This window comes from Acanthopagrus latus, chromosome 1 (genome assembly GCF_904848185.1).
Source record: "Acanthopagrus latus isolate v.2019 chromosome 1, fAcaLat1.1, whole genome shotgun sequence".
Lineage (NCBI taxonomy): Eukaryota > Metazoa > Chordata > Actinopteri > Spariformes > Sparidae > Acanthopagrus > Acanthopagrus latus.
Genome location: NC_051039.1, coordinates 30,702,011 through 30,729,710, shown reverse-complemented (window position 1 = coordinate 30,729,710; position 27,700 = coordinate 30,702,011). Strand labels below are relative to the sequence as shown.

Here is a 27,700-nt window from a genome sequence, read left to right as displayed (position 1 = left end):
GCATTCAAAGTGATTCTAAATGATTTGGAAGAAAGGACATATGGCTTTAGATATGTTTGAATGATGATGACTTGTCCTCATGACCTGTTATCTGTCTCACTGTAATTGTTATGTTCATTTTATGTCATGTGAATTAGCGGCTGCTTATCTTGGCCAGGACTCTCTTGAAAAATACATTTTAAAATAATTTGTATTGATATTTATTTATGTATTTATTTATTTATTTTATCTCAATGAATCTTCTTTTCTGGCTTGGTAAAGGTAACATATCGGCCAATAAATTTGGCCAACCAATAAATCGGCCTGGCTCTAATTAAATAAGACTTCCTAGAGCCATAGGGGGAGACTGTGGCTCAGGAGGTAGAGCAGTCGTCCACTAATCAAAAGGTTGGTGATTCGATCCCCAGCCTCTGCAGTCTGCATGTCAAAATGTCCTTGGGGAAGACACTGAACCCCATACTGCTCCCAATTGCCGGACTCTCTCTCTCTCTCTTTCTCCTCTGCCACTTCACATCTGTCCTGTCCCTGCCCGTCATGTATTCTTGTCCCTGGGTCAGAGTCCTGGTGAGAGCAGCTATGTGTCTGCACAGTCACGTACACTTATTACTGTGGCTCTCAATAAATACCATGTGGGTATAGTATGTTGTTTTTAAAGGGTCTATTACCCAGTTGTGCAGTGCAGAGACGATATGTGGTCGGTAACGTGTCTCCCCGACCTTTAACTGGCATAACTGCCAAAAAAAAAAAAAAAACAATAAGGGCTGTTTCTACAATTCGCCAGTTAAGTTGGCCTAGAACTGAGGGAATCCAAGCAGAAGCCTCAACATCATCACGTTATACTTTAAAAGTGTTCTCTTTTGTGTTTAGTCCCCTTTAGGCGGAAACTGCACAGGACAGTACTCAGCAAGAATCACAGCAATGGCAAGAAATGAAATAAGACATGTGAAGCCATGTCTTTTCTCAATCTTATTAGTTGATATTGTCCCCCATTTTACTTTCAGCCTGAGAGAGTGATGGGCTGTAGCACTGAATGGTTAGGCTGGATAGGACTGTTGTCTGCTGGAATCTAAGAGGACCTCGACTGAACTGACAGAGTCTGAGTCAATCATGTGATTGAATAGTCAAGTCATATACAGACCAGTTACATCACCAGTGCTACAAATCAGTGTTCTCCTTTCTTGTATTGTTCAACTACAGGACAAAATCATAAAGTTGGTAGTTCTCTGTTTACTGTGTGCCTCGCTGCTCCTGCCTCCAGCATGAAACCACTGTCAGAATCAGCACATCGTCATAGCTCAATTACTGAATAGCTTGATTGACACGTAACACCTTTCCAGGGAACAGGGGACAGGTGGACCAGACTTATCTGTTTCACCATATGGTATGAAAACGCATCTGTAAATATAACTTTTTTTTCAATTGAAATACCTTAATGGGAATAAGCAAAACTGTCTTTAGATGAAATGTAATACAGGAACAAGTAATATAGGGCTCTACTTTTCCTATAAATACATGACTAACCAACTGCACATGAGTAACGAAAAACAGATAAACTATAATAACAATAAACTAACAAATATACTTAACCAAATGAGCTTTTTAATAATCATGTTGTAGCTAAGTCATTTTGATTGTTGACCAAATATCAAAATTTGCTTTGTGGAGGCAGTACAGGTCACCTAGTGTACTGCTGAACTAGAAACAGATTGTTATAAGCTGCTTTCACAGTGGGCCTGTATGTTTGTTTTCAGGATGAGGATGGGCTGGTCAGAACCACATATCCTCCACTGCAAATCTTCAAAAAATATTCTCCATTCTGACACACTGTTAGTGTCCTCGGCGAGGATATCAAGTTAAAAGCAGAACCACTGAATGTGTTGACTGAGGAATTGTTACATGATTAATATTGGTTTTAGATTGTTTGGTTTTTTTTAATTACGTTGTGCTACTTTACACTGGTAAACGAGAGAAAATGTTCTGTCGTCATAGAGCATCCTCTGCTCAGTGTTTTGAAAATGTATTTTTCCAATAACCTCTTCTAGGCAGGTATCTAAATTCAAATATGCTCTGCTGCCTTTCTTTTGCTCTGCCTCTCTTATGTATTCTGTTATCTGATTTTCAGTCTCCTCTTCTCAGTGATGACCCTCTCATTGTGTTCTACCGTAATTCTGGCCCATTTTGTTTATTGTGTGTGCTGGACTTCAATTACTGTCACCGGATGATGGTGATACTGTGTAGCATCTGTCTCTCCTTCTAGCACGACTGTGTAATCTTCTCACAAGTATCCCATTTAGTTATGGTGTTTATTTCAGCTATATAGAGGGAAGCTGCAAGAATCAGATGTTTTGGGTAAAATCTGATTGTGGACCATAGACGACTTATTGCTGAGTGACAGCACTGAGCCATGAGTCCTTTCCAACAGGTGTTTTTCAGGGGTTTGGGAGTTAGGGTCACATAAATGCCAATACCGTGACATTTAATGCCTTAATTTCCAGCTCTGTAGACCACTGAAATGGTCTTCCCAAAAAGACTGGAAGACAACCTCGGCACATTCAAAACACGTCTGCAAGACTTCTAATTGTGTGTGTGTGTGTGTGTGTGTGTGTGTGTGTGTGTGTGTGTGTGTGTGTGTGTGTGTGTGTGTGTGTGTGTGTATGTGAGTGAGATGGAGCGGGACATATTTATTAATAAAAGTTGGCAGAAGGGGGGTAAATTGTTTTAAATACTTTTAATGAAGTGGGAATGGGTGTATTCAAAACTTTGCGATTGAAATTTTGCACAACTGTGAATTTAGGAACTGTTTTTAATTTACTGTATGTTCCATCTACCTGCCCAGGGACTACGGGTGGCAAATAACAGTTTTCTAAAACCTGGTGCAATGCATCTCTCCTTGTTATATACAGGGTTAATGTTTTCTTGTGTACTGTCCCTGTTCAAATAAAAGGGTTATATAAAAAAGAAATGAATAAAGAAAAAAAAAAAAGAACCTACATTTGCATCCTAATATGAAAACTCAGTCATTATCTCCTCCCAGCATGCTAATGGAAAGTCAGGTGAAGCTCGTAGTTCACAAAACATTTCTGGAGCTTCACAGCAAAACAGGTTTGCAACATTCTCCTAAGTGAAGTAATTGGGGACTTAAAAATCTAAAATAGAACTTAAAAAAGATACAGAAAAAAACATGTAATCCTCAATGTGCGGTCAAGCTCCCAAAGCTGGGTCGCAGCTTTTAGCTTGGCAGCTACAGTAAAGAGTTCAGCTTGTAAAGGTTGTAAATAATGTCTTTTCAAATCAATGTGTGATCTCAGAGCTTCCGGAGCGTCAGATTACGCTGAATAAGCCTTGAGGAGCCATGTTGTGTTTCTTTCTTCTTTTTTCTTTAAATTCATCCTTTTTATGTTTTAAAACAAGTCCCCCACTACTTCAGTTGTTTAGGAGAATGCTGCAACCCTGTTTTGCTGTGAAACTTGAGGAATGTTTTGTGGACTGCAAACATCACCCAACCTGCCATTGGCAGGGGGGTGAACAGATAATGACTATACTGAATAAATATTTACATTTGCTTCCAGTTATGTACACATATGATTTTGCAGCCACTACTTTATAGTAAATAATTAGTAGTATTGGACCATGTAAATTCTGAGCTCCTTGTTTTCTCTTCTGAAATTTTAACTCCTTGTTGCGTTTGGTGCAACTTTTTTTCTGTTTTTTTGTTGGTTTGTTTTGTTTTCTCATGTAATTTTATACATTTCAAATTTAAAAAAGAAAGTTATATCTTAATTGATGTTTGTCTGATATTAGTGTGTATTGTTTTTTTAAATGTCATTCTAATTATTTTCTTGTCCCATGTGAAGTTTGCTATAATAACAAAGCTACCTGGCCTCTGTACATGTACAGTAATACTGATGTGTACGTGTGTGAAAGAGGGTTTTGGTTTTTTTTTTGTTTCTTTTTACAGCGGGATTAAGTGTTATTCGTTCATATCGTCTCAGAATTGATAGGAGTGCAGCCTAAACCTTTTCCTCATCTTCCATTTCACTCCTCTGTTCACTCCCTCCTGTGCTGATAATGTTATCCCTATTTTTTTTTCTTTGGTTGCAATCTGACCGTGTTCATGACAGATGCCCCTCCCATCATAGATGTTCGTACATAAAAGCTGTGTTAGCAGGATATAGACTGACATGCATGCCACTAAATTATCTCTTGACGCGTTGAGACACACTGACACAGAAAGGCATGCACACAATGAACAACTGTTCCTTTGTGTCGTGGTTCGCTGAAAGCTGTTACCTGAACAGGAAGGGTGAGGTGGTTTGATAACAGGCAAAAACAAGGGAACAAAAAGATAAGGTGAATGGAAGAGTGAAATTGATCGAGAAATTTCACTCTAAACTAAATATATGTACAACAAGAACATCTCTTTCATATTATCAGAAGTATCTGGGCCTAAAGCTTTCAAGACCTTTAGGAGAGGGGCAGAACGAGGTGGAGGAAAAGGGAAGAATGTTGAGATGAGTGGGTAAAGGAGAAATGGAAGATAGGGGAGAGCGAAGGGAGTGAAGGATTTAGAAGAGGCTGGGAACTTGAAATCAATGGACTCATTGTTAACTAGAGTTGACCTTCCCCCCTTCCCGCCTACATCAGACCTTTACCCCTCCCTTAGTCCCTCACTCCAAGTGCTTAGGGTATCTGTTCATGTGCTAGGTACTTTATCCAACAGCCAGCATGGGTTTCAGCGATTAGCACGGATGCTTGTGGGAAGTACTGCCCTTCAAAGCTTTTTTTATGAAAAACTATCTGAATAACTGAAGTACAGCTGGACCAGAATGGTTGTCTTCATTCTGCCATTGTCATTGTTAGGGTTATTTGCATTTTGTACAGACGATCAAATAAACCAAAATTTGCAGATTTTCTTCTTACAGAATTGATCCATCTTAAGTCAAGTTTCCATTCAAATGTAAACCAAGTTTTAATCAAATTACAAGAAAATCAGTGGTAAATTCAAATTAAGGTGCATATCCATATGCATGAAACGAACTATTCAAAACTCAAAGTTGTAAAACCATGTGGAATGAATAATGAAGATATGGCTTCTGATGGTTACATATAACAATCAGGTTACAGTCTCATCTCTCCACACTGATCTGATGTTTTCATCTGCTTCCATATTTCATCTTTTCCTTGGGTCAGAGTATTGGACATGTACATGACAACAGGTGGATGGAAATACAATTTGTGCTTACACATTATGCATAAATAGGCCAGCATAGCCCAGTAACTGCTTTGACATTATTTGCAATACCAGTTGAAACAATAGACATCTCTGTATTGGCTTTCTAATTTCTACTGTCCACTAAAGACAGTTAATCAGAAGATATGTTTGAAATAACAAAATCATTACTTAGCAAATATGTGCAACATACACATTGATATTATATAGAAAAGAAAAGGAAAAAATCACAATGCTGATCCAGAACTGCTAAATTGATGTACATTAAAAAAAATAGTTGTTAAACAACATAATGTTTTCTAACTTGTGACTTGAACAGTAGTTAAAGAGGAAATAGTTGTATTTCCCTCTGGTATTACTGTTGGTTCAGATGTAGCAAACACAGCGTTAGCAACATGACTACTGCTAGCCAATCCCAATTTGAGCTAGAAACCCTGATATCAGTGCTGTCCAGTTGTATTAATGAGTCTGCGGATTTTGTTGTCATTCACTGATCTAGTTGAAAGAAGACATTTGAACCTTCTCAAGTCGCTGTGGTGAGAGGAAACACATACAGCAGGAGGGTAGACTGTGAAACGCTTTCCATCAAGTGAATGCCTTTCTCTCCCTCTTCACCAGCTTTGCCACCTCCATTAGTGGGGTTGTTTGTTAATAGTTTTCTGTTCCACTGTTACCTGTGGATGATATCAGGGGACAATGCCACTGCCTGCTTTGTTTGCACTTTGGCATACATATACATGTACTGTATTTATATATATATATATATATATATATATATATATATATATCTATATATTATATATTTTTATATATATATATATATATATATATATATATATAGAGAGAGAGAGAGAGAGAGAGAGAGAGAGAGAGAGAGAGAGAGAGATAGATATATATAGATATATATAGATAGGTAGCTAGATAGACACACGTATAACTCTGTTACATTTTCATTTCAGTAGTACAGTACAGTACAGTAGCAACACAAAAAGTCTTATATGTGAACTTTAAAAGCCTGCAGATAACCTATAATTGACCTGGACACTCTGGCCAACAGTGATCAATATGTGGAAAAGCCTGCGTATGTCCAGCTGTGTTAGTTTGTCCTTGAACTGAACTGAACCACCAACTTCTTCCAGTGGCGTTGCGTCTGGCTGGCCCTGTTTTCACCCTGACCCCCCCTACATGGATTAGTGTTGCTTCTGTAGCAAAGGACAGAAGTCACTTTTCACACCTCTCCTACAGTTGAGACTTTCTTTTTACATTTTTAGTTGTCTCGCTTCTTCTATATTTAGTTACGTCCTGGTCTTCTGTGCTTGCTTGTTCATCTTACTTATTTCTCTGGCAATTTACTCACATTAATCTCAGTGTGTGCTTGTATGTGCGTCTGTTAGTTCTCTCACGGACAACTCTGCAACTGCCTTTCTTTTTCTCATCCCCCTCTCTTTTTTAATCTGAGAGTCGGGAGAGAGATTAGGTGGAGGAAGATGGGAAAGGTAGAAAATGGAGAGAGAGAGGGAGGGAGGGATTATCACTGCAGATTTGCACTTGTGAACTCAGGTCAGATAAAGCTGGACAGAAAGAGAGAGGTAAATGAAAATACAGATAGGAGACAGAGAGCTACATGGTCAGGAAGGAGTGACAGAAAGAATGAGCGAGAGGAATTTGACAAACAGCAGACTTAAAAGAAGCAAAACGTGAGGATGAAATTGAGCAGAAGGGGCAAGGAACTGATGGATGATAGAACAATAAGAAAAAGGAATGGGTAGATTAGTTCAGATAAGCATTTCAATTTGACATGATGTTTCTGATGATACAAGAAGAGCTGGGACAGATGAACAGAAAACCTGAGGTAGGCTACAGTCTGTAAGCTAATACAGTGTGCAGGTTTTTTTATTTTAGCACCCATCTCTGTCCAGTTTTCAAAGATCATAGCTTCTGTTACATAATAATGTAACATAATGTTTGATTGCAATCTGCACAAGCTGGTCTGTATTTGACTTTCTTTAATGCTGTGCTCTGTTCATGTGATGTGGGAGAGGGTGGTCACATTTCTGCATCGATCCTGTCAAAGTGGGTCGACTTTTATACGACTTCTACCACTCACAGCTACTAATGTTTCAGCCACAGTGCTCAGACTGGGCAGCCAGTCTTGATCACAAAAACAACAGTATAGAGTGACAGTGAAAGCAACTTAGTGTGACCTGTAATCATGTTTCTTGCTCAGCGATTTTAACCCAAACCACAATGGTTTTCTAAACCTAACTGAGTGGTTTCCTTACCCAAACCCAATCAAACTGCGAGCGTATGATGAAGGTCTGGTACACCTGCCACTGGTTGACTGCAGTAGCCATAATGTTCTGGGAGGGACTGAGAATCGATCTACTTTCTGAAGCCATTTGCTATATAAAAGGATAAAAGGATGTTTTGAATGTGGACAAGGCTTTAGAGGAACTCGTTACACCAACTCTTAAACAAAGTTTCACCCATGATAGGCCATGTGTTGAGCAAATCGGGCACGTTGAGCTTGTGATATGAAAAAAAAAAAATCACCAGAATTATGTGTATTATTAATTTCTACAAAATCATAGATAAGTTAAAAACATGCTTGTCTTTAGGTTGCAAGCTCACGTCTTTGGGTTGAAATTTGAAAATATGACCGTGAACGTTTAATCATAAGCGTGTGGGAATGGTGTAACAAATGGGTTCATCACTGCCGTCTTTGTAACCAAGCCATTCACCTGTCTTTTAGACTGTAGACTCGAGAGTATTGACTCTACCATAGAACAGCACAGACTTAATTGACATTTACCAGCTGTTGCAGTCAAAAGAGGTGTTTCATTAACTTGATAAAACATCAGGAGGAGATGGCCGTGACAAGCAGTATTCTAATACAAGAACTGTTATGTGAGAACAGAACAGCCCCGTGTTCCACTGATGTCAATTGCGTCAACACAGCAGCTGCCTATGAAGTGTTGTAAATTAGAATGAATGGATCTACGTCTGTGTGTGTTTGCGTATGCCTGTGCGTGTGTCTGTGTGTGTGTGTGTGTGTGTGTGTGTGCGATAGACAGACAGAGAGAGCAGGAGAGGGAACTGTGTGATATGATGGTGTATATTATTTGACGATGTGCAGGATAAGCCAGTGTCTGCAGCAAGAGACCAGAATGTGTATGTGTGTGGGAGGGAAAGACAACTTAAAGTATATGTGAGTAACTACCCAAACCCCACCCCCAAAAGCATTTCATTGAGAAATTAAAATGCTTTTGGATATGGTGTGTCACACTATAATCAATATTTTTTTACATACATATTTTTTCATGAAATATTGTACCTGGACTCTACCCTGCCCATGTTCACTTTTTTATATTTTAGTCAGTTAATGCTCCATATGTATCTTTGTGTAAAGATTTTTATTGATGTTCCACATGTTTCTTTCGAAGCGTTTGAATCAATTTTCTTATTGAATCTGGAAGTGAATTTGAGACCAATTTCACATATTGACATAGATTTGTGTCAGGCTAGCATAAAACAAGAAACCATACACACACAAATAATGGTATGGTGTGTAAAATTCCATATAAAATCATGAAGGCATACCGGCTCAGATTCCTTTGATAATGTTAATTAATGGGTGAAAATGTCTGTGAGACATTGTGCTCTGAAATGTAGTATTGGCCTCAGTGAAAATCAAAGTCTTCATTCTAAAAACAACATAATGCGCAAGTGTTGTATATTCATACTACAGCTACACCCTTAATTGAAATATTATCAATATTGCCAAATGGCACAACACATCCTCATCCTCATAGTGTTTGAATCAGTCAAATGTTATAAGCAACATATATCATTGTTCCCAAAACAATGTAACTGTTGCAGCATACCTGTGACAGATGTGCAATACCTTTGTTGTACAGTCACAGTTTGTTTGGCTGAAAATCACTATGCTGCTTCAGTTACTTTGATTACAAATGTACCCACGTTACAGAAGTCACCTCTGTTGCCTTATATCCATGACCTTACCTCACTATGAACTCAGCATGGACTTCTGGTTTCACGCTGGACTCTTATAAATTTGTAACAAAATAGCATTATAACAAATTACTGTGATGCTGTAGAGATGCCATGATCCACAAATCCCGTTGTCCAAATGTAAGAATATGTCTTCATTTTGGTACAAACCCCAACAAATGTCACACAATAACAAATTTGTGTAGTTTTGTAAAAAGCCCACTTATCAGGAATCAAATTGCAATCAGAATATCTGTCAAGATAACTGCAACACCATATTATCTTAATTCATACAGTCTAAACACAATTGATAGCAACACACAAAATATCCCCAACTGTTGTGTCTTTGAAATTATTTTGCAGGATTGTATGAATCTGTTCTATGGTATTTAGACTATGTTTTATCACTTGAAAAACATATTTAGATATTCAGATAAAAAATGACAAGTAAATAATCAAAAGCAGTGGAGTCTTCAATTGACAAACAGTTAAAGGTTAATTGATGTACTGGAATAAAGAGGAATCCTGAACTGGCTCTTTAATCCCTATTAGCTTTCCTTCATTGTTCACTGAAGCACAGTGTTTTTAATTAACAATGTCATTATTGATGAAGCACCTGATCAAGCTCTGCTAATTCATTTATTAACGAAAAACAACAGCAAATGGATGGTGGCTTTGTCTCGTCTTTCCTTCCTTTCCGTCCCTGCTCCCTTTCTGTACTTCTGTGTTCCCTCTCATCTGTTCTCTTTTCATCTCCACCCTCATCTCCGCAGACTGAAAATATCACTCACTTGTTTCCTTGAGTTTTATGTGTCAAACGATTTTTTCTTTAATTTTTAATTAAAAAAAAAATAAATAAAAAAAAGACATGCATTTGTCTGGCTCGCATTAAATTTGAAATTAACATACATTTCATCAATTGGAAAGGAAACCATCTTCTTACTGCTGCTCTGGTCTGTGGTTTGACGTGATATTCTTGCTCTTCATCACTCTTTATTGGTCTCTCTCTGTCCTATATTTCCTTTACTGTAGCCCCTCATCATTCTAATTTCCTTTGTCTCCCCTCCATCACCCTCCATCCCTTCTCTTTTGAATCCTTACTTTTCTCATCTCTCTTTCCAATTTACCTGTATGTATATATTCCCACTGTTCCCCAAATCTCCCCTTGGTCTTGTTTCATGCAGCCTAAAACTGCACTGTTCTTTTACTGTTGTGTTTGATTTTGCACTTGTGTCAATAGACAACTTGACAACAAATGTGCAAATGTATTAGTCGACTGACAGCTAAGTTGTGGCTGTCAAGTACACATTCACTGTCAGTCATGTTTCTGCATCCAAGCACTGTCAGCAAACTTTGCTGCTCAGCAGTCTCTCATTGCACATATCGCCAAACAAAAACGTAAAGCCTTTGAGAGTTGGAGTACAGCATCAGGGTGACTGCATTATGTTCCTCTCAAATTTTATTCATTTCATATCCATATTATCAGAGGGGGCAGTGTCGGCTGGTAATGTTTTTACATTGTGAGTGTGTGCGTGTGTGTGTGTCATTATGAAGAAATGTGGTCTTGGCAACACCGACTGTAGCAGGAACTACCACGGAAGCAGTTTTGTGTACTTTTATATATCTTTGTCTGCTCATAGCATCAAAATCACAAGATACAGTTATTAAACTTTACAGGTGTGTAGTTGAGTGCATTTTTTTTTCTGTTATAGAACTCAGTACTGATACTGCTTTAAGTTATCCATACGGTGTGGCTGCTTAAGTGACAGCAAGCCAGGAGCTGCCATAGCTGAGGCTTCACCTCAGTAATCTGATCAGTCAGTGATCTTGACCTCTCAGCTATGTTTGTGGGGTTGGTGCCTCTCTCATGTACATATTGACAGAAAGGAGTGGAGGGTGAAAGCTGGTCTCATGGATGAACGAGTGACCCTGTTAGTGTTAATCCACTGACAGCCGCTCAAACTGGCAAGCTCTGGAGGAAAGCGCTGTGGGCAGAGCCTGGAGCTTCAGGAGGAATAACCACCCAGGGTCGAGCAGGACACGGAGTTTGTTTTATAAACTTTTGGGATTAAAAAGTGGATTCATCTCCACTTTTGCTTCTCAACCTGTCTGCTACAGTGCCTATAAAAAGTATTCACCGCTTGGATGTTTTCCCCTTTTATTGCTTTTATAAATGGAATAATGGTCAATGTAATTTGGATTTTTGACATGAATTTACAAAAAATCAACTGCAATGGCAAAGTGAAAACAGATTTCTACAAAGTAATATCAATTAATTAAAAATATATAAGATAGAACGTATAATAAATGGTGCAATTTTACTCCATTCTTTGCAAAAATGCTCAGGCTTTGTCAGGTTGTCTCTATCAGGCATGAACATCCCTATTTTTTTTATCCCTTCGACTAATATTATTTCAAATTTGAATAGGCAAGGTTAGCTTGAATCATTATCGATAAATTCTAATCAATTTCAATTAAATGTATTAAATTTATTCAATCTCATTTCTGAAGTAGTGACTTCTATACACAGTTACCATTGGTTCTCCACATTAAAACAATCCCCCACAGACAGCGGCATACAGTTAAATATATTTATTTGGCTAAATAGTTCAGAATAATTAAATTAAATGGCAAATTCAACAAATGACAAAATTTACAGGTAAAAGGCTCCCACACACCACCCAGACGTCCAACTGCCTTATCTGACCTCTCTCTGACAACTCTGTTGCCTCTTGTCTGACCCGTTAAGCAGAAAAGTAGCAACGTGCGAGCAGCTCTGAAAGCTTCCAAAGCAGCTGAACACACTGAACATATTTGTTCCCGACCTCGTCCGAGTCTCTCCAAACGCTTCAGACATCCAACGGTTGGGCCGGTGTGTTCCTGCCTTAATGTAATGAGTTTATGAATGAAATGTTGCTGATGGTGAAACTGTGGGCAGGGTGAAGGCAGTTAAATATTACAAGAATAATGTTATGCTAACAGAGCCCTAACCAAATTTCCCCTAAAATCAAAGTCATTAACTCAGATTCAAAAGATACCAACCCATATTTCATGAGTGTGAATCCAGCATGATGAAAGAATGGATAGGCCTACTCATTTGAAGCGCTGGTTTGGAGAGTCAGCAGGCAGTGGGGGTTGTCCTCCAGTGGCCTTGGAATTCACTCAACTGCATGCTTGCAGCTTTGATTCAGTACCCAGTGGTTGGCACGCTCTAGTTTCTTGGGGGCTCCCTAGCAAAAGCAGAGCTGGTACGACCTGGCAAAAGAGGTTTTTTTTTTTGTTTGTTTGTTTTTTGTTGCAATCCGCTCACACGGTTCCCTAAACAGCTGATCACCATAATGTCTTATAAGTTAATGCTGATGGTCTTGATGAAGTTGATGGTCATGATCCATCGCTTATGAGTGGTGGTTCGTAGGCTCTGACTGATATACTAATGTAACGCTAGAATAACGGGAGGATGCTCCATCGGCTGATCGAGATATCCTTTAAAATTTAAAACGAGAGAATTTCAAATTAAAGTTCACTTTAGTCAGGTCACAATACTTAACTTCATGAAACTAATTAAAACAGAAGTTCATTCTGGAAGAAACGCAACAAAAGTTGAAGGTGAAAAAAAATAAAAGTTACAAAAATTATGTCTGAGCAACACTTCTCGAGAGTGAGGTCAACGTGAAGTATAAAAGAGCCGGTGCTTAAGGTGTAAAAATGAAGTAAGGAGCTTAAAGCTTAAAGTGAAGAGTTTCAAGAAGTATAAAAGAGTGCACGAAGTTATAATGAAGTTGTTGAGAGGTAAGAAAATAGCTCAGAGAGCAATGTCCCTCTGTTTCGTCAACTCTGATAGCAGTTAAGACTCAAGGGGGCAGGCCAGGACAGTTTTTTTTTTTTTTTTTTTGCCTCAGAGTAAATATTAAGTCTGAGAAGTCACAGAAGCTAACTAAACTAAACTAACATTTAATGTTTTAAATTGTTTCACCGTTTCCAGAATGTTACCATGGCTTAATTTGGACGGTCTTAAAAAAACAAATCACATGAATCAATAAATCATTAACATTTAAAAAGTAACACTTGGTTAAACACTTAGACACATTTGTTTATACAGTAGAAATAATAAGCATGTTTTTTTTTGTTCCAGCCTAATACTTTTTATAACAGGGAATACTTTAAGCGTTGACAGGTAACATGCATAAATGCACTAGAAAAAGTATTTTCAAACTTGTCCAAATCTTACCAGGGCTCATCACTGGGGAGCACTGTGGCTCCATGTGATACAAGACATTTTCACACATTTAACTTATCTCAGTCATTTTTTGTCACAGGAGAGACGAATTTGAGATCAATTTTATTAACTTTCCTTCCTGGGTAAAAACAGGTAATTTTCCAGATGATTAGGTTCTGGCCTAATGGCTACTTTAACTTTGTTAAAATCTGGAAGAGGGAAGAAGGCTCCTCATAAGGAGTGTAAGGGAGTTGGGTTTTAAATAAGTGTTGTTTGATCCAGGTGAGGATGAGAGGAGTTTAAGCGGGGAGAAGCTCACTCACTGGGTACATGTGTGTTAACCAAAAAAGAGAGATGAGGGAATTGCAAAGGAGGAGACGTGGACTGGGTAAAATGATTTTCAGTTTTGAGTCTCATTTACATACACCAACGGACATTCAATTATAACACGTCATTTTAAAAGGAAAGTTCCTCAACCTGTTTTGCATCCGTGAATTCAATTGTTATCAATTGAACCTAACTTGACCCTTAAAGGAAAGGTGTCGGTGTCTCCTGCAGACTGTTGTAAATGCAGTGATTTCTAAGACTTAATGGTCCCCTCCAGATGGGTGCGATAGAGGAAATAATGTCTGTGAAGCGTCAGAAATGAATCCTTTATTACAAAAAAAAATACAATTATTGTGGCCAAATGGAGATAGTGGAGACTGGCACCTCCTTACACAAGGGCGCCACAGGGGTCAGAGGTTTTAAAAAAGGGAGAAAAAAAGGCCATCATTTATAGTTCAAAGAAGAGGCATGAACACATTAATAAGGTTTCCTACAGTGGCCACCCTCACTAGTATCCATGTTGCACATCCATGTCACTCAGTTTGTGAGGACGGCCAACTCTGGGCAGATTTTCTCGTGTCATATTCAGTTCAGTGACTTGTAAATGTTTCTATAGCCATCCCCTGACTTACAGTATACTTTCCAATAACTTTTTCTCATAATTGCTTGGATTTTTCTTTTGTCTTCACAGTGTAATTGCAGCCAGACATACTGATTAACCAGTGATTGGACCTTCAGACACTTTTCCATTTTGCTAATGTGAGATTACTAGCACCAATTGGCTGGACCCCAGTTGAATTAGGTCAGTAATTTTAAAGCGGGTGCATATTCACGCAATCACTTATTTCAGTTTCAAAATGTAATAATTATTTGGCATTGCTTTGTAGAAATATTTTTTCACTTTGTCATTAAAGAGTTTATTTTCGTAAATTATTTCTCAAAGAAGCCAAATTATATTAACCACGATTCCATTTATTTAAGCAATAAAAGGGGAACACATCCAAGTGGGGGAATATTTTTTTATAGGCACTGTATAACAAGCTGTGGAGGTGTGGAAACCATTGCAAGGTCTCTTGTCTAAGCTTGTCAGCATAGTTTGACTCAAGTTTGACTTGTAGCTTACAGACGCTTATGAAAAAATAATGTTGGTTACACCTAGAGCTGAGCAAGATGACCTGAAAATAATGTCACAATATCTTTTGGACATATCATGATACACAATATATACCTCAAATTTCTCAAAATCTCAAAATCACTTAATTGATGCGGGGTGACAAAATCAAACATCATAATATGTTTGACCAAATAGGCTCTATTTTGATATTGTGACAATATTGTAGGGATGACTAGTTATACTTTAACAAAGAGCAGAACAAGTACACCAATCTGGTAAGTTCAGAAATGGACACAACTTTAATGCAGCCTTTAAAACCAGGACATCTCATGAATGTCATATATAGTCTCATATCATGATATGAATAAAGATGATCCAAATTGCCCAGCCCCATATTTAATCAGCTTTTCATATCCTATGGTTCTCACTCCATTTTCGGGATGTAGCTTAATTTGTGATTGGTGATTTGGTTGCTTAAATAAAATTGGTGTTTCCGTTATCTCAGCAGAAGGTGATTACAGAAATCAGCAGAACTGTTCTTGTTACTGTTTTGTGTTTTCTAACAAATAATGAATGCTAAACCCAAATAAATCTAAAGGAATTTAAAAGAATTCAGACTGGATCCATGGATAGACGTCTGATTTGGATTTGATAATATGCTATTGAACCTCAACTCAGGTATATTTTATCCTGTGACTGTTATCCAGAAAAATGTGTTTCTTCACCAGTTACCAACTATAATACGAGGTAGTTGTTTATGTTGTAAATGTGTAGATTTTAAAGCTTGATTAGCTGAGATTAACAAGTCTTTACAGCCTTCACCCATTGGTGAAAGAAATGACCATTCTGTCCCCGAAAGCTAAAGCAGTAGACAGAAACCTGTAGGATATACACACTGTAACCCTGTCACACACTGTCAGCAGAGAGCATTACACACGTTATGTGCTAAGCCGAAAGAGAACAATGAAGATTGAGACAAAGAGGCAGCGGCTTGTTTGTTTCAGGTGGAATTGTGGTTTTGGTAGAGCAGAGACAGCTGTTATGTGCAGGCTACAGCAAAATAGGATCTACATATTGTTCACAAATTGCAACGTCCATTCATTAGAAAAACTACTTATTTAATCACAAGTTGATAAAATATTTGTCAGCACTTGTCTGAGTTGTTTTATTTTCAACAAGTGACAGAAGCACACAGCAGCTGCTTCACCTGTTGGAAGTGATTGAACTCATCCTTGGGGATATCAGCAAGTCGCTTTGCACCTGTTTTTAAATGTCTTGCTTTGTTCAGCTCAGGTCAGCTGAGGCCAATATACAGCTGAGCTCTTGTTTTCAAGGTAAAAACCCCAGTTAGGGGCAAGGTTAGGGGCATATATATATATATATATATATATATATATATATATATATATATATATATATATATATATATATATATATATATATATATATATATATATATATATATATATATATATATATATATATATATATATAATATTATATTATATTTGTATTTTCTGTCCATTCATTACAGAATTGGTGCATGGAGAAAAATGAGAGACACTGTTGAAAGAAATCTTTCTCTACGTTTGTGACTTCACAATTTTCTAATTGTCATTCATGATGTGTATGACGATGCGAGGTGAGAGATGAATAAAAGATAGAGAGAGATAGGGGTGACTGAAAAAAAAAAGAAGAGGGAGGGATGTCAATGAGCATGTATTAGAGGGAGCCCTTGAAGCAAGCCATTCTCTGAACATAAAATTAATACCAAAGTGATTAACAGAAGCAGTGGCAGCATATCGTTCTTCTGTGGTAAGCTGCAAAAAAATCACTCCATGAAGCTCCAGCACGTTTGTGTACACAGTGTGTATTCAGAAACATACCGAGTTACTCATAATTAACCTCAATGACACAATCAGAGTCTCAGTCAGTCACAGGCACAGAGGTAAGCATGTGGTGTCCATAATGGTCATCCCTGGACAGCTTTATGTAATGTTCTTGTGGATTTCTTTGGTTTGTATTCGTTTTGGCAAATAAACAAAGTGTCCACAGTTTCCAATGCTACCTATGCAGTAGAGCCTGACCAGGTATGAGTTGGCTGATATCATCACAGGTATATTGGCAAATATGATATCCAATATGTGCTGTATGAAAACAATATTTTTAGATTATATTGCAGAAAAATATGCTTGGGGTAATATATAATTATCAAATTTCAAATTAAAATTGCTGTGTCAGTTTACTGATGTCATTGGTATTGCAGACTTATTTGATAAGTACAATAGAGTGATCATTCATGTTGCAAATACATTTATTTTTGCAAGTTAGGCCTTCTGATCTACTTGTCCTTCTACTATGTACCTGTCTTATGAAATAGATGTCTGAAGTATTTTTTTTCTGTTTTCCCACATCACGTGAACAGCCACCATTTATAACTGAACGAATTAATGTAATTTTCACCAGACCTCAGTCAGTCCAGAACATTTGAATGCAATAAACATATTGCTTAAATTCACAGAAATTAACTGTGTTTTGTTGTCAGAACATAGAAGTTCAGACTTCAAACGGTAATTTTTAACACAATGCAAATTCAGCCCTTCTTTAAGCCTATTGACAATGATCTTTGCACAGTGCCCGGAACTGTTTGTTAGATTTCACTAGATTTCTGGTTATGCATGTTTTATTTAATATCGTAGGTATCGAAGATGTGCACCAACATAATGTGCTATATTTATATGTAAATGAGCTATTTCCTTTGTACAGGAATTGGCATCACAGAAGTCAGTATGCACTCTAATCTGTGAAACAGATTTTTGTGATGCAAGTGATGTGTTAGCGGCCACTGAGATTTTAGAAAAGATTGGCAGAGCATCAGTCAAACACATTTTGAGAGAGATGGCCTCCCAACCTTCTGTAAGTTATGTTTGAGAGAAGTATCTGCAGCAGCTTCTGTTCCTCTTAATCATTCGGGGCCTGACACCAACACATTCCTTGGTACAGCACACAATGATTATCAAGCACAATGCAGATCCGATCAGTAGCATCCATGCTTAACATTTCTTCATGCTTTGCATCTCCTTGTTCTGTTTGTGTGTGTTTTCTCCATGATGGTTGCCCTTCAATCTAAGGTCTGGCAGGTCTAGTTAGGTGGACACCTTGATGTCTAGGGTCCATGCATGCTAGCAAAGACACATTGTTCTGAATAGAAATAAGCAGGTATAGTAAATGAATACTTGTGCTCCAGAACAGCTTTAGTCCCTCTTGTCCTTATGTCATTAAAATAGATTATAGATTACACAAAATAAGATTAATTCTGATGAAGAGAATAGAAGAGTATGCACAAACCAAGTAGTCCAGACAGCAAAGTCCATTAGGCCACAACCACACAAACAAACATACACATTGATTACACACGCATGCATGCATGCATGGAGGTCCAGAAGGTAGGGGATTTAAGGCTCAGTATCTCAGATTAAGTTGATGGCTTATCAAGCTGTCTGACCACTACTGTCTCCCTCTCTCTCTCAGCCATGATCAACCTCTATTTGCGTGTCCTCTTGCAAACTATGTCTCCTCACACATGCCCAGTTTTCTGTTTTTTTTCTTTTTTTTTTACCTCAACTTCAACAATAATATCGCTAACTGTTTTGAACAAAGCGTACACAGTTTCCAATATGTTATCTTTCACTCTTGTCTACGTGCCAAGCTCGTTTGCTATGAAAACCTTTGGATTTATTTGTGGTCACAAAAATCCAACTCTAACTTTCTTTTACTCCTCTGTCTGAAAACCATCTTTTTTTTTTATTGTACAACAATGTGTTGTAAAATGGCAACTGAAATTAAACAAACAAAATGTTGACTGCTAGACAAGAAATAAAAACACTATTTTTTTTTTTTTTATGGTGGAATGTTGAGGAATTAATTAATATTAATGAACATATGTGTACTCACACACACACACACCCACACCTGCACCCACCCCATCCCAGCTCAAAGCAACCAATACACAGCTGAATTGTTACATGTAAACTGTGGTGAAAAATAGCAGAAAAAGTATTCAATTGGGAAACACCCAGAGTTCTGTAAAATAAGAGATAGAAGTTTGCCATTTATGTAAGAACTTCTCATTTGATCCTATTAGAATGTATTTGGTGTTTTCCAGTTTTATAAAGAAAATAGTTTCTTTAAGTCATTGAGAAATAGAGGGGGACCCAACAGATTTCCAGTGGAGTAAAATGGTACATGGTAAATGGCTAGTGAAGACGCTGAAGCTGTAATGTCTTTTTGTAAAGACCTTAATGGATCTGAAATATTAGGGAACCCAAATATAGCCATTGGTGGGCAAGGTATGTAAAGCTACTACAAGAACATTAGACATAATGTTGATGAAACTCAGCCAAAAACCATGTAGGTTTAGACAAAGAAAAAACAAAGACAAAGAGAATGAATTGGGGGGGTAAAAAAGGAAAATTCAGGAATATCTTGGAAGTTATGAATTTGACAATAACTAAACAAATGTGCTGCAGGTAGACCATAGAATAATGACAAGTTGGATAGATTATCTAAAACACAACCTACAAATAATTCTTTCAATTATTTAATACCTTTATCATGCCAAACTATCTGAATACAAACCATCTGAACTGACAGTAGATGTTAAGTTGTTCAGTACCACTGGATTGTCAGTGTACTGACAGAGTTTTATGGGCAAGCAGGTAGAGAGGATGCAATACAAGAAGATGAATCAAGTTTACAACAAGAAATTTCAGAGGAACCAACTCAGTAACAACGTTTTTGGATGAGTGCAGCCCAATAATACAATTTATCATTAGGGAATAGAAGGACACCACTAAGTTTGCATTGTTGTAGCAACGTTTTAAGGACCTTTGCACCCATATAAAAGAACATATTATCCAACCATAATAATATATGGATATAAACAAATACGTCGGCAAGGGAATAGACTGAAACAGAGAAAGAAGGCAAGACAAAATGTACATTTTTGCCTTGTTGCTCCAACACGGACATATTATTTAACTTATTTTTGAGATAAGCTGGGTAAAATTAGATTATTAGAGAGAGAGCGTGTCCTATTAATGCCCATATATTTAAAACCGGAGCAACTAAATTGAGAAGGAAAGTAAGACTGACAGAGTTGCAAAGATACCTCATTAACAGAAAAGCATTCACGCAAATAAAAATAAAAAGATGGATTTGGATGAGGCCTGGTCATTGACTTTCACAACCCTTTTCTTTCTGTGCATGTTTACAGGTCTAACAATCTGTCACTATCTCTGCATGACTCTCTCCGCATTTTCATCTTCTATCCATCTTTCTTTCTCTCCCTGTCTGTCCTTCTGTCTATACAGCTGTACAGCAGCATGCCTGTATGTTTACCACCAGCAGAGGCATTATGGAAGTGAAAGAGCGACGTCCCTACTGCTCACTCTCCAAGAGCCGCAAGGACAAGGAGGGTCCATACACCGGTAAGACAGCTCAGTCAATTTATTCATTTATTCGCTTGCTTGTTAATTTCCTTCTTCATTCATTTGTTGAGTCAGTCAGTCAGTGAGTCATCCTGTTTGCAGAAGGAGATCCATTGCTGGCCTTAAAGGCTAACACCACAAATGTTCTAGAGGTCTTTTTATAGGTCTCCGGGAGTGATACGAGAGTAATAATTTAAAAAAAAAAAAAAAAAAAAAAAAAAGTGCTACAAAGCCTTGTGTGGCTTCAGTTAAAGTTACATGTAATCTGATAAATGGCCAATCAGTGGCTTTTTTTCATTTGTTTTTTTCACACTTAATGTGTAAATGGTCTTATTGATATTAATAAGAAACTTATAAGGAGGGTTAGGGTTAGGGCTATATTACCTATTAGCTTCACTCCAACATACTGAACTCTGTGTTCTCATTGAAATTTGGATAAGTTTAGGATCATAAAATCACACAGGGCAAGAAATTACATCAGATGAACTTATTGTACTGTGAACTTGTCATGGATGGCATCACTTAACCACTCAGGGCTTCTCAATGCCATATGTACATTATATGTTGACCAGATCAATAATACAATCCCACCACGGCTTTAGCTGTGTGTTTGCATGATTTTTGCCTCAGTGTGTTTCTTGTCATGTGCGTATATCATTCTGTACAAGGTTCATCAGGGGACAGTGAAGACTGTGCTATTGGCTCCCAGGGACTGCGGGTCCCTACTCAGAAGTCCTACTCCTCCAGTGAAACACTCAAGGCTTTCGACCAGCACCAAGACCAGACCAGGTTAGAAATGAGGTTACTCTCATTATGATACTCCATTTTGGAATATAGTACACCTGTTTCATGGATGTGTCTGAAATAGACTGAAACAAACATTTATGGTGTGTATGGGGAGGGGCGGCTGGAGTCAGGGGAAGAGCTGCTGCTCCGAGCATGCCGACGGAGGAATAAACACCTGGATTCACATCAGGTGTAGCAACGGGAGGAGAGCTCAGAGATAACTTTTTAAATGTTGTTATTATATAGAGGATTTTTCTGGAAAAAAAAACAACACTGCTGACAGAAATCTCTGGCATGACTCAGGTACCAATGTTCACAGAGGAAAGTTTTATTCATAATAAATTCAGTCCTACTTTCTTCCTATTTCCCAGAGGTTATAGCAACTGACAACCAAATGATACACGTCATTGTGTGAAGGGACACTCGGCCGTTGCATTGGGGATGTACTTGGTCTGCAACTGTGTTTGTGTGGGTAACGGGTGTCTAGATGCATCCACATGAGCGTCAAGATGCAAGTTTTCCAGACAAACATTACATTATACCAATATGATCAATTTTATTTACTTCACCTGTGAGGGATTTTAAGGTTTTTACTGACCAGTGTAGATTTAGAATAGATCTCTGTTGAACGAAACATCCCTCCATCAATGGCATTGTTTGTCTGTGTATTGTGACATCCACACACACCATAATCTGATCACCAGTTGCTCTTTTAACTGGTTTGGTGACCCCAACCGAACAACGAAACAAAGGTACACAATGGGTTTCACTGGATGTATTCTGAAGGACCATCCTTTATTATCATAACACAGCCCATGACTTTGTCCTGTTGACAGGTTACTGTACGGGACAACCAATAGACACAAGGAAATGGTTCACCGTGAACAGGATGATTACAACAGACAGGGTGAGTGTTGACACACACACACACACACACACACTTGCCCTCTCTCCTTGGTTATCTGTGCACACTAAAGCAACTAGACTTGAACTTAATAGGTGCTCCGTAGGAAACTTTGCCATCAGCTTTATGAAATTTAACATTAGCTACTCTTAAATGCTTGATCAACCCTGTGGTAATGTTGATCCTAATTTGTTTTATCAGAAACGTAGTTTTGGTATTTTGCTATTTGGGACTGGGTGGTTGCAGCTCAGATGGAAGGTTGAAATAGGTGTTAATGGTATATTAAATATAAAGTATGTTTGATGAAGACTATAATGAGCAATGTTACGTGAAACATCAAAGTCTTAATATAATGAAATAGGGAAAAGGGTTAAAAAAAAAAAAAAAAAAAAAGCGGGGTGGGACGGACATTAAATTAAAAGGATTGCTGAACCACAGAGTGGATTCATTGTTTTCCAGGTCCAATTAACATAACGTCAATATTTGAGGAATGAAAAAATTCATAATTACTCAATCGTCTTATCGCATTCGTTTTCACTGCTAGCATAATTGGAGCTCATTTAAAATTAATATAACTTTTAATTGAATGGCAGCACTCGTTCTCTCTTGTTGTGCCATTAATTACTGAGAGCTTTAATAATCTAGCTTTTCATTTGCTGATTAAAGATGAAGAGGCACATACTGAGATTTTGCAGATAATGTATTTGTCTTCTTTTCATTTATATTTTAAAGGATTATCACACTTGTTATTTCAGTGTGATTTCAGCCCATTTGCAGAAAGAGTTACTCTTGGTGACTGATTAAATTTAATGAAAAAAGAATTCTGAATATATAATCGATTCCTGATTTTTTTTTTTTCCCCAGTTTTCATGTTTTCAAATATTAAAGAAGTTTTTTTGTTTGTTTTATTTGTTTTTTATCAAATTAACAGAACCTCTCTTTACAAAGTATTTTTGTATGTTGTTGAAGTGAAATGTTTCCTGTTTAAATGCATTACTGGCATTTAAAAGCAGATCTTTTTATGGGCAGATTTGTATTGTCGATACTTGGCAGTTCTATCATATCACAGCATTATTGTTATATATATAATATAATATATATTATAATAACATATATTACTAAACAAAAATATAACAGTTATAGTCATTGTTGTTTCTGTGGTTTATTTAATTTAATTTCATGTGTTTACACATTTAAATGGTAAAACTTCATCTTCTTTCTCTGATCATATAGTCGATATGATCTTCCACTTCCATACCCAGGGGACTAGTAATAATGGCCATGACTGCATATTTTTGTAGACAAAATGTCTGCTTAGATTAAGTTCTCATCATTAATAATGGATGTGGTATTGATAAGTATTTGTCAGAATCAGAATTTTTTTATTTTGTTTGTCCCAGCAGCCAAAAGACAGAATATTTCAAAAGGCAAAACCAAGAGCCAAAATAAACCATATAATTAAATAGGTAAGAAATAGAATAGACATACATAAAAACATGATTTAGTACAAAATTAACAGCACACTTTTTTCACAAATATAAATAATAAAAATTGACCACTTCTAAATGTACAGTCTCACAGCAGCAGGAAGGAAGGAAGGACCTGCGATGCCTCTCCATCACACACTATCATTAATCAGCCAGAGTTTTTTCATGACACTAGTGAACAGCGGGAAGGGTGGTGTGTTTTCGCCCCAAAAAATCTGTTTATGTGTGTATAGGGTTATTTATATATATATATATATAAACACACGTGTGTGTATTATATGTAGATAACTATCAAGCAATTAGTAAATCTAAAATAAATGAAAATGTTTTTTTGTACATTAGATAAAGTAGAATCAATTGGAAATATGAAAGTTATTTCATTTGAAATTTGCTTATTTGCTGAAAATGACTGTTATCACTGTGTTTCCATTTACCATGGGAAAGTTGTCACTGGACTACTGGCCTTTATATGTCATATTTAAAAAAGAAATTAAAATTTTAGGGTTTTTTTTTATTTACAGATATAAAACATTGAAATACAACACTAGTCTTTGTGGCTTTTGTATGCAATAATTAGAACTTGAACATGTACTTTTACATAGTCACTAGAATGTATAATAACATCTTTAAATCGCCAAATTATTTTAAATGGTCCTCCTTGTTCCGTTTTAGGTCAGCATTTCAGTCTCCGTCAGCTGGGAATCTGTGAGCCGCCATCACGACGTGGCCTGACTTTCTGCTCTGAGATGGGGCTGCCCCACCGTGGATTCTCGGTTGGAACAGCCCAGGACCTCGATACAGATAGTCAGGCTGTGATGTCACCAGAACGCGCCATGCGGCTGTGGGGCCGAGGGGGTTTGGGTAAATCATCCGGGAGGAGTTCCTGCCTGTCCAGCCGCTCCAACTCAGTGCTGACTCTTACCGACACCGAGCACGAGAACAAGTCAGACAGCGACAATGGTAGGACATATTTTTAACTTAACCTTTATTCTCTCTGGATATCTCTTCTTCTCTTTACTCAAAACATCATCCAATAGTTATTTTAACTACTTGTATTTATTACAACTGTAGAGCATTTTCTGAATGAATAGATTTTTTTACCCTCTGTCTTTATAAGTCTCAGCAAAGACAAAAGCATGCTGCGCCTTTTCTTTCTTTCATCAGACAAATCATACCTTTTCAATCTGTAAATTAAATGAAACAGCTGAAGAAAAGAACTGTCAGCCTCTGACACTGAAATTTACACAAGATCTGCCCATGACTGCATCCTTTCTGATACTGGGAGTGCAGAAGGAGGCTAGTACAGTAGCTGGGGGCAGGTGGGCAGCAAAACCCCAAAGAATATCCTACTAATTATATTAGTTAATGATCGAAATTTAGCTGAGCAGCCATTTGTTTGTTGATTTTCTTTTCCCCTTTTGGTGCTATACATGTGTTTAAGGGTCAGTATGTACTTTTAATCATATAGCTGTATTCACAATATACAATGATGTAGTAGCACATATACAATATACATGTATATTCGCAAATACATTTGTGATGTAGTTCTTTGTGTGCCTATCTATACATTGTCTATGTGTGTGTGTGTGTGTGTGTGTGCATGTGTGTGTGTGTGATTGAGGTCTATTCATTATCGTCATTGAAGTTTGTAGTACAGGTGTGAGATTTTTGATTTACACACTTGCAAGGACACGCACACACACACACACACACACACACACACACACACACACACACACACACACACACACACACACACAGAAATACACAGTATTTTCATTATGCAAGACAAACTCTCACACACATTGGGTTTTCATTAAGAGATGTGATGTGATAATTAACAGTGAGATAAAGCGCTGAGTTGGATATTTGCTATATTAAGTTTGATGATGTTTTTATTAAATGGCATTATGCTGTTGATGTCAGTGCTCTGGAGGATACACTTCCCATCTCTAAAAGTGAGTAGTCGTCAAGTTTTCAAAGGCTAATTGACTCTTAAAACTGCAGCTGTGTGTGTGTGTGTGTATGTGTTAGCTCTCATTTTCTAGAGTGTGTGTAGGTGTGGAGATGAAGTGGTGCAAATACACTTGGTTATTTGTGATACCAGTTTTATCAGTGGTAATACACGTCTGTGTCTCATGGTAGTGGGCCTGGATCGTTATTGGCATGGTGATTAATCCTGATGAGAGAAAAACAGCTGGAAACATTTGATGGATGAAGCAAGATGTACTGGACAAGAGTTTGTGAAGTACTGAAACATAATCTGGTCTGTGTCTCGCTGTTGTCAGGGTTGGACAAAACTTTAATTTTACATCTGACCAGATTGCTGACATATTTGTGCAGATGTGTGATTGGCTCATGTAGGGGGTGGCGTCCACACTAGTGCTGAGATGACCAATTATTTAACCCGCCATGTTTTGTTCATTCCTCTCTACTGAACTGACTCATAATGACACAGTTCATTCAACTCAACAGAAATAAAGCAAGATTTGGTTGAAACTAGAATTAACCTCTGTCAGGCCAGTCAACAGTGTCTTTCGATTTCAGGCCAGCTGATCGTTTGAAAATGTTCATGAAAATGAGAAAACATTCCTGGATCAGTCATTTTATCCAGATCTGCACCAAAATTTAATGGGGTATATTATGGGCCTAGACCAGGGATGGGTAACTGGTGGCCCGCAGACCACATGCAGCCCTTGTCCTCACGCAATGCATGAGTCAATTTACAAATATCAATCAATTGTTGGTTTAACAGGCATTGTGATCAAGCAGCCTATTTGACCCCATTTGAACCAGATCCCAATTCAAATTATACTGTCCACCGTTAGAGGGCACTCACTCGAAATGCAAGAGGCTCGTTGCTAAAGCAACTGCAGTCTCTCTGGTTTTGCCTGTCAAACCTCATCTGAGACGACGCTGGTCAAAGAGAAACATGAGCAGCCAAAAAAGAAACAGGTTATCTTTTTATGGAATTCGAAGTCAAACCTATGTGCTTAGTGTGCATGGAAACAAAATCAGCCATGAAGGAATTTAACTTGAGTCGGCACTACAACACCACGCACAAAGGCGAATACAACAAGAACACTAGCGCGGACAGAACCGCCAGCACGCTGTACCAACTAGCAGGCGAAGTTGTGCGCACAGATGTGAGAGAGATTTAGAGCAAATGTGAGCTGCATGAACTGCATGAGCCGTGCAGCCAGCAAGAGTTTGTGACAGCGCAGAGGTTATTATTGCCAATAAAAATGATAAAAGCAGACATGCAAATATATTTACTGAGCACAGAATATATTTTTGTTTCCCTTTGTACCATCAAAGTGGCCCATCCCTGGCCTAGTCCCATCCTCCATCTAAGTGTCATGGACTGAACTGTAGTTTTTGTGCCATCCTGCTGACAAACAGACCAACAAACATACAAATGGACACAGGCGAAAACATAACCTCCTCTGAGGAGGTAAAACACACATGGCTGTACACAATAGTAGGAAAACAAGGACTACGTAGATAAAATAGACTTCTAGTCAACCAAAGGTCTATATCAGTGGTGTCAAACTGATCCAGTAAAGGGCCATGTGGCTGCAGGTTTTCATTCCAACCAAGCAAGAACACACCTGATCCAAACACACCTGATCCAAATCAGGTGTGTTCTTGCTTGGTTGGAATGAAATCCTGCAGCCACATGGCCCTTTACTGGATCAGTTTGACACATATGGTCTATATTTAAATCACCAGGTTGAAGATGATGCTGAGTTGGGTTTTTGAGACCTTGCTTGATAATCTATTTTATTCTAGATCTTCAATATCAATCAGTGCAGAAGCAAGTTTCCTGGAAATCTGCTCGGTAGTTTTTGTTTAGTTTTGTTTTGGTTTGGTTTGGGTTTTTTTGTAACCCTGCTGACAGACTTACCAACCAGCCAACAAGTAAACGGACACAGGTGAAAAACTAAACCCCCTTTGGTGTACGTAACCCTGAAAGTTAGATGTGAGAATGTTGTGGCTATTCACCCTTTCATAGAGTAGCTGCTCTTGTTCTTCAGAGTCAAACTATTTAGTTAGGAAAATAAAATGACCAAAATTCAGTTAAAGGCTAAGTCATGGAAGATAATACTACCACAAAATGATGAAATAGTCGATGT

At 37.8% G+C, this 27,700-nt stretch overlaps 1 protein-coding gene across 4 annotated transcripts in view; it reads left to right on the top strand.

Moving 5' to 3' along the window:
* Positions 1-27,700, top strand: part of LOC119020583 (teneurin-3) — a 274,733-nt gene that overhangs the window by 44,747 nt on the left and 202,286 nt on the right. For all 4 annotated transcript variants that reach the window (XM_037100051.1, XM_037100045.1, XM_037100035.1 and 1 more), the window contains exons 3-6: positions 20,271-20,387; positions 21,056-21,176; positions 22,010-22,080; positions 24,237-24,524. In XM_037100051.1, coding sequence (XP_036955946.1) covers positions 20,291-20,387; positions 21,056-21,176; positions 22,010-22,080; positions 24,237-24,524 — 577 coding nt within the window. In that variant the 5' untranslated portion in view covers positions 20,271-20,290. The remainder of the gene's footprint in view (positions 1-20,270; positions 20,388-21,055; positions 21,177-22,009; positions 22,081-24,236; positions 24,525-27,700) is intronic.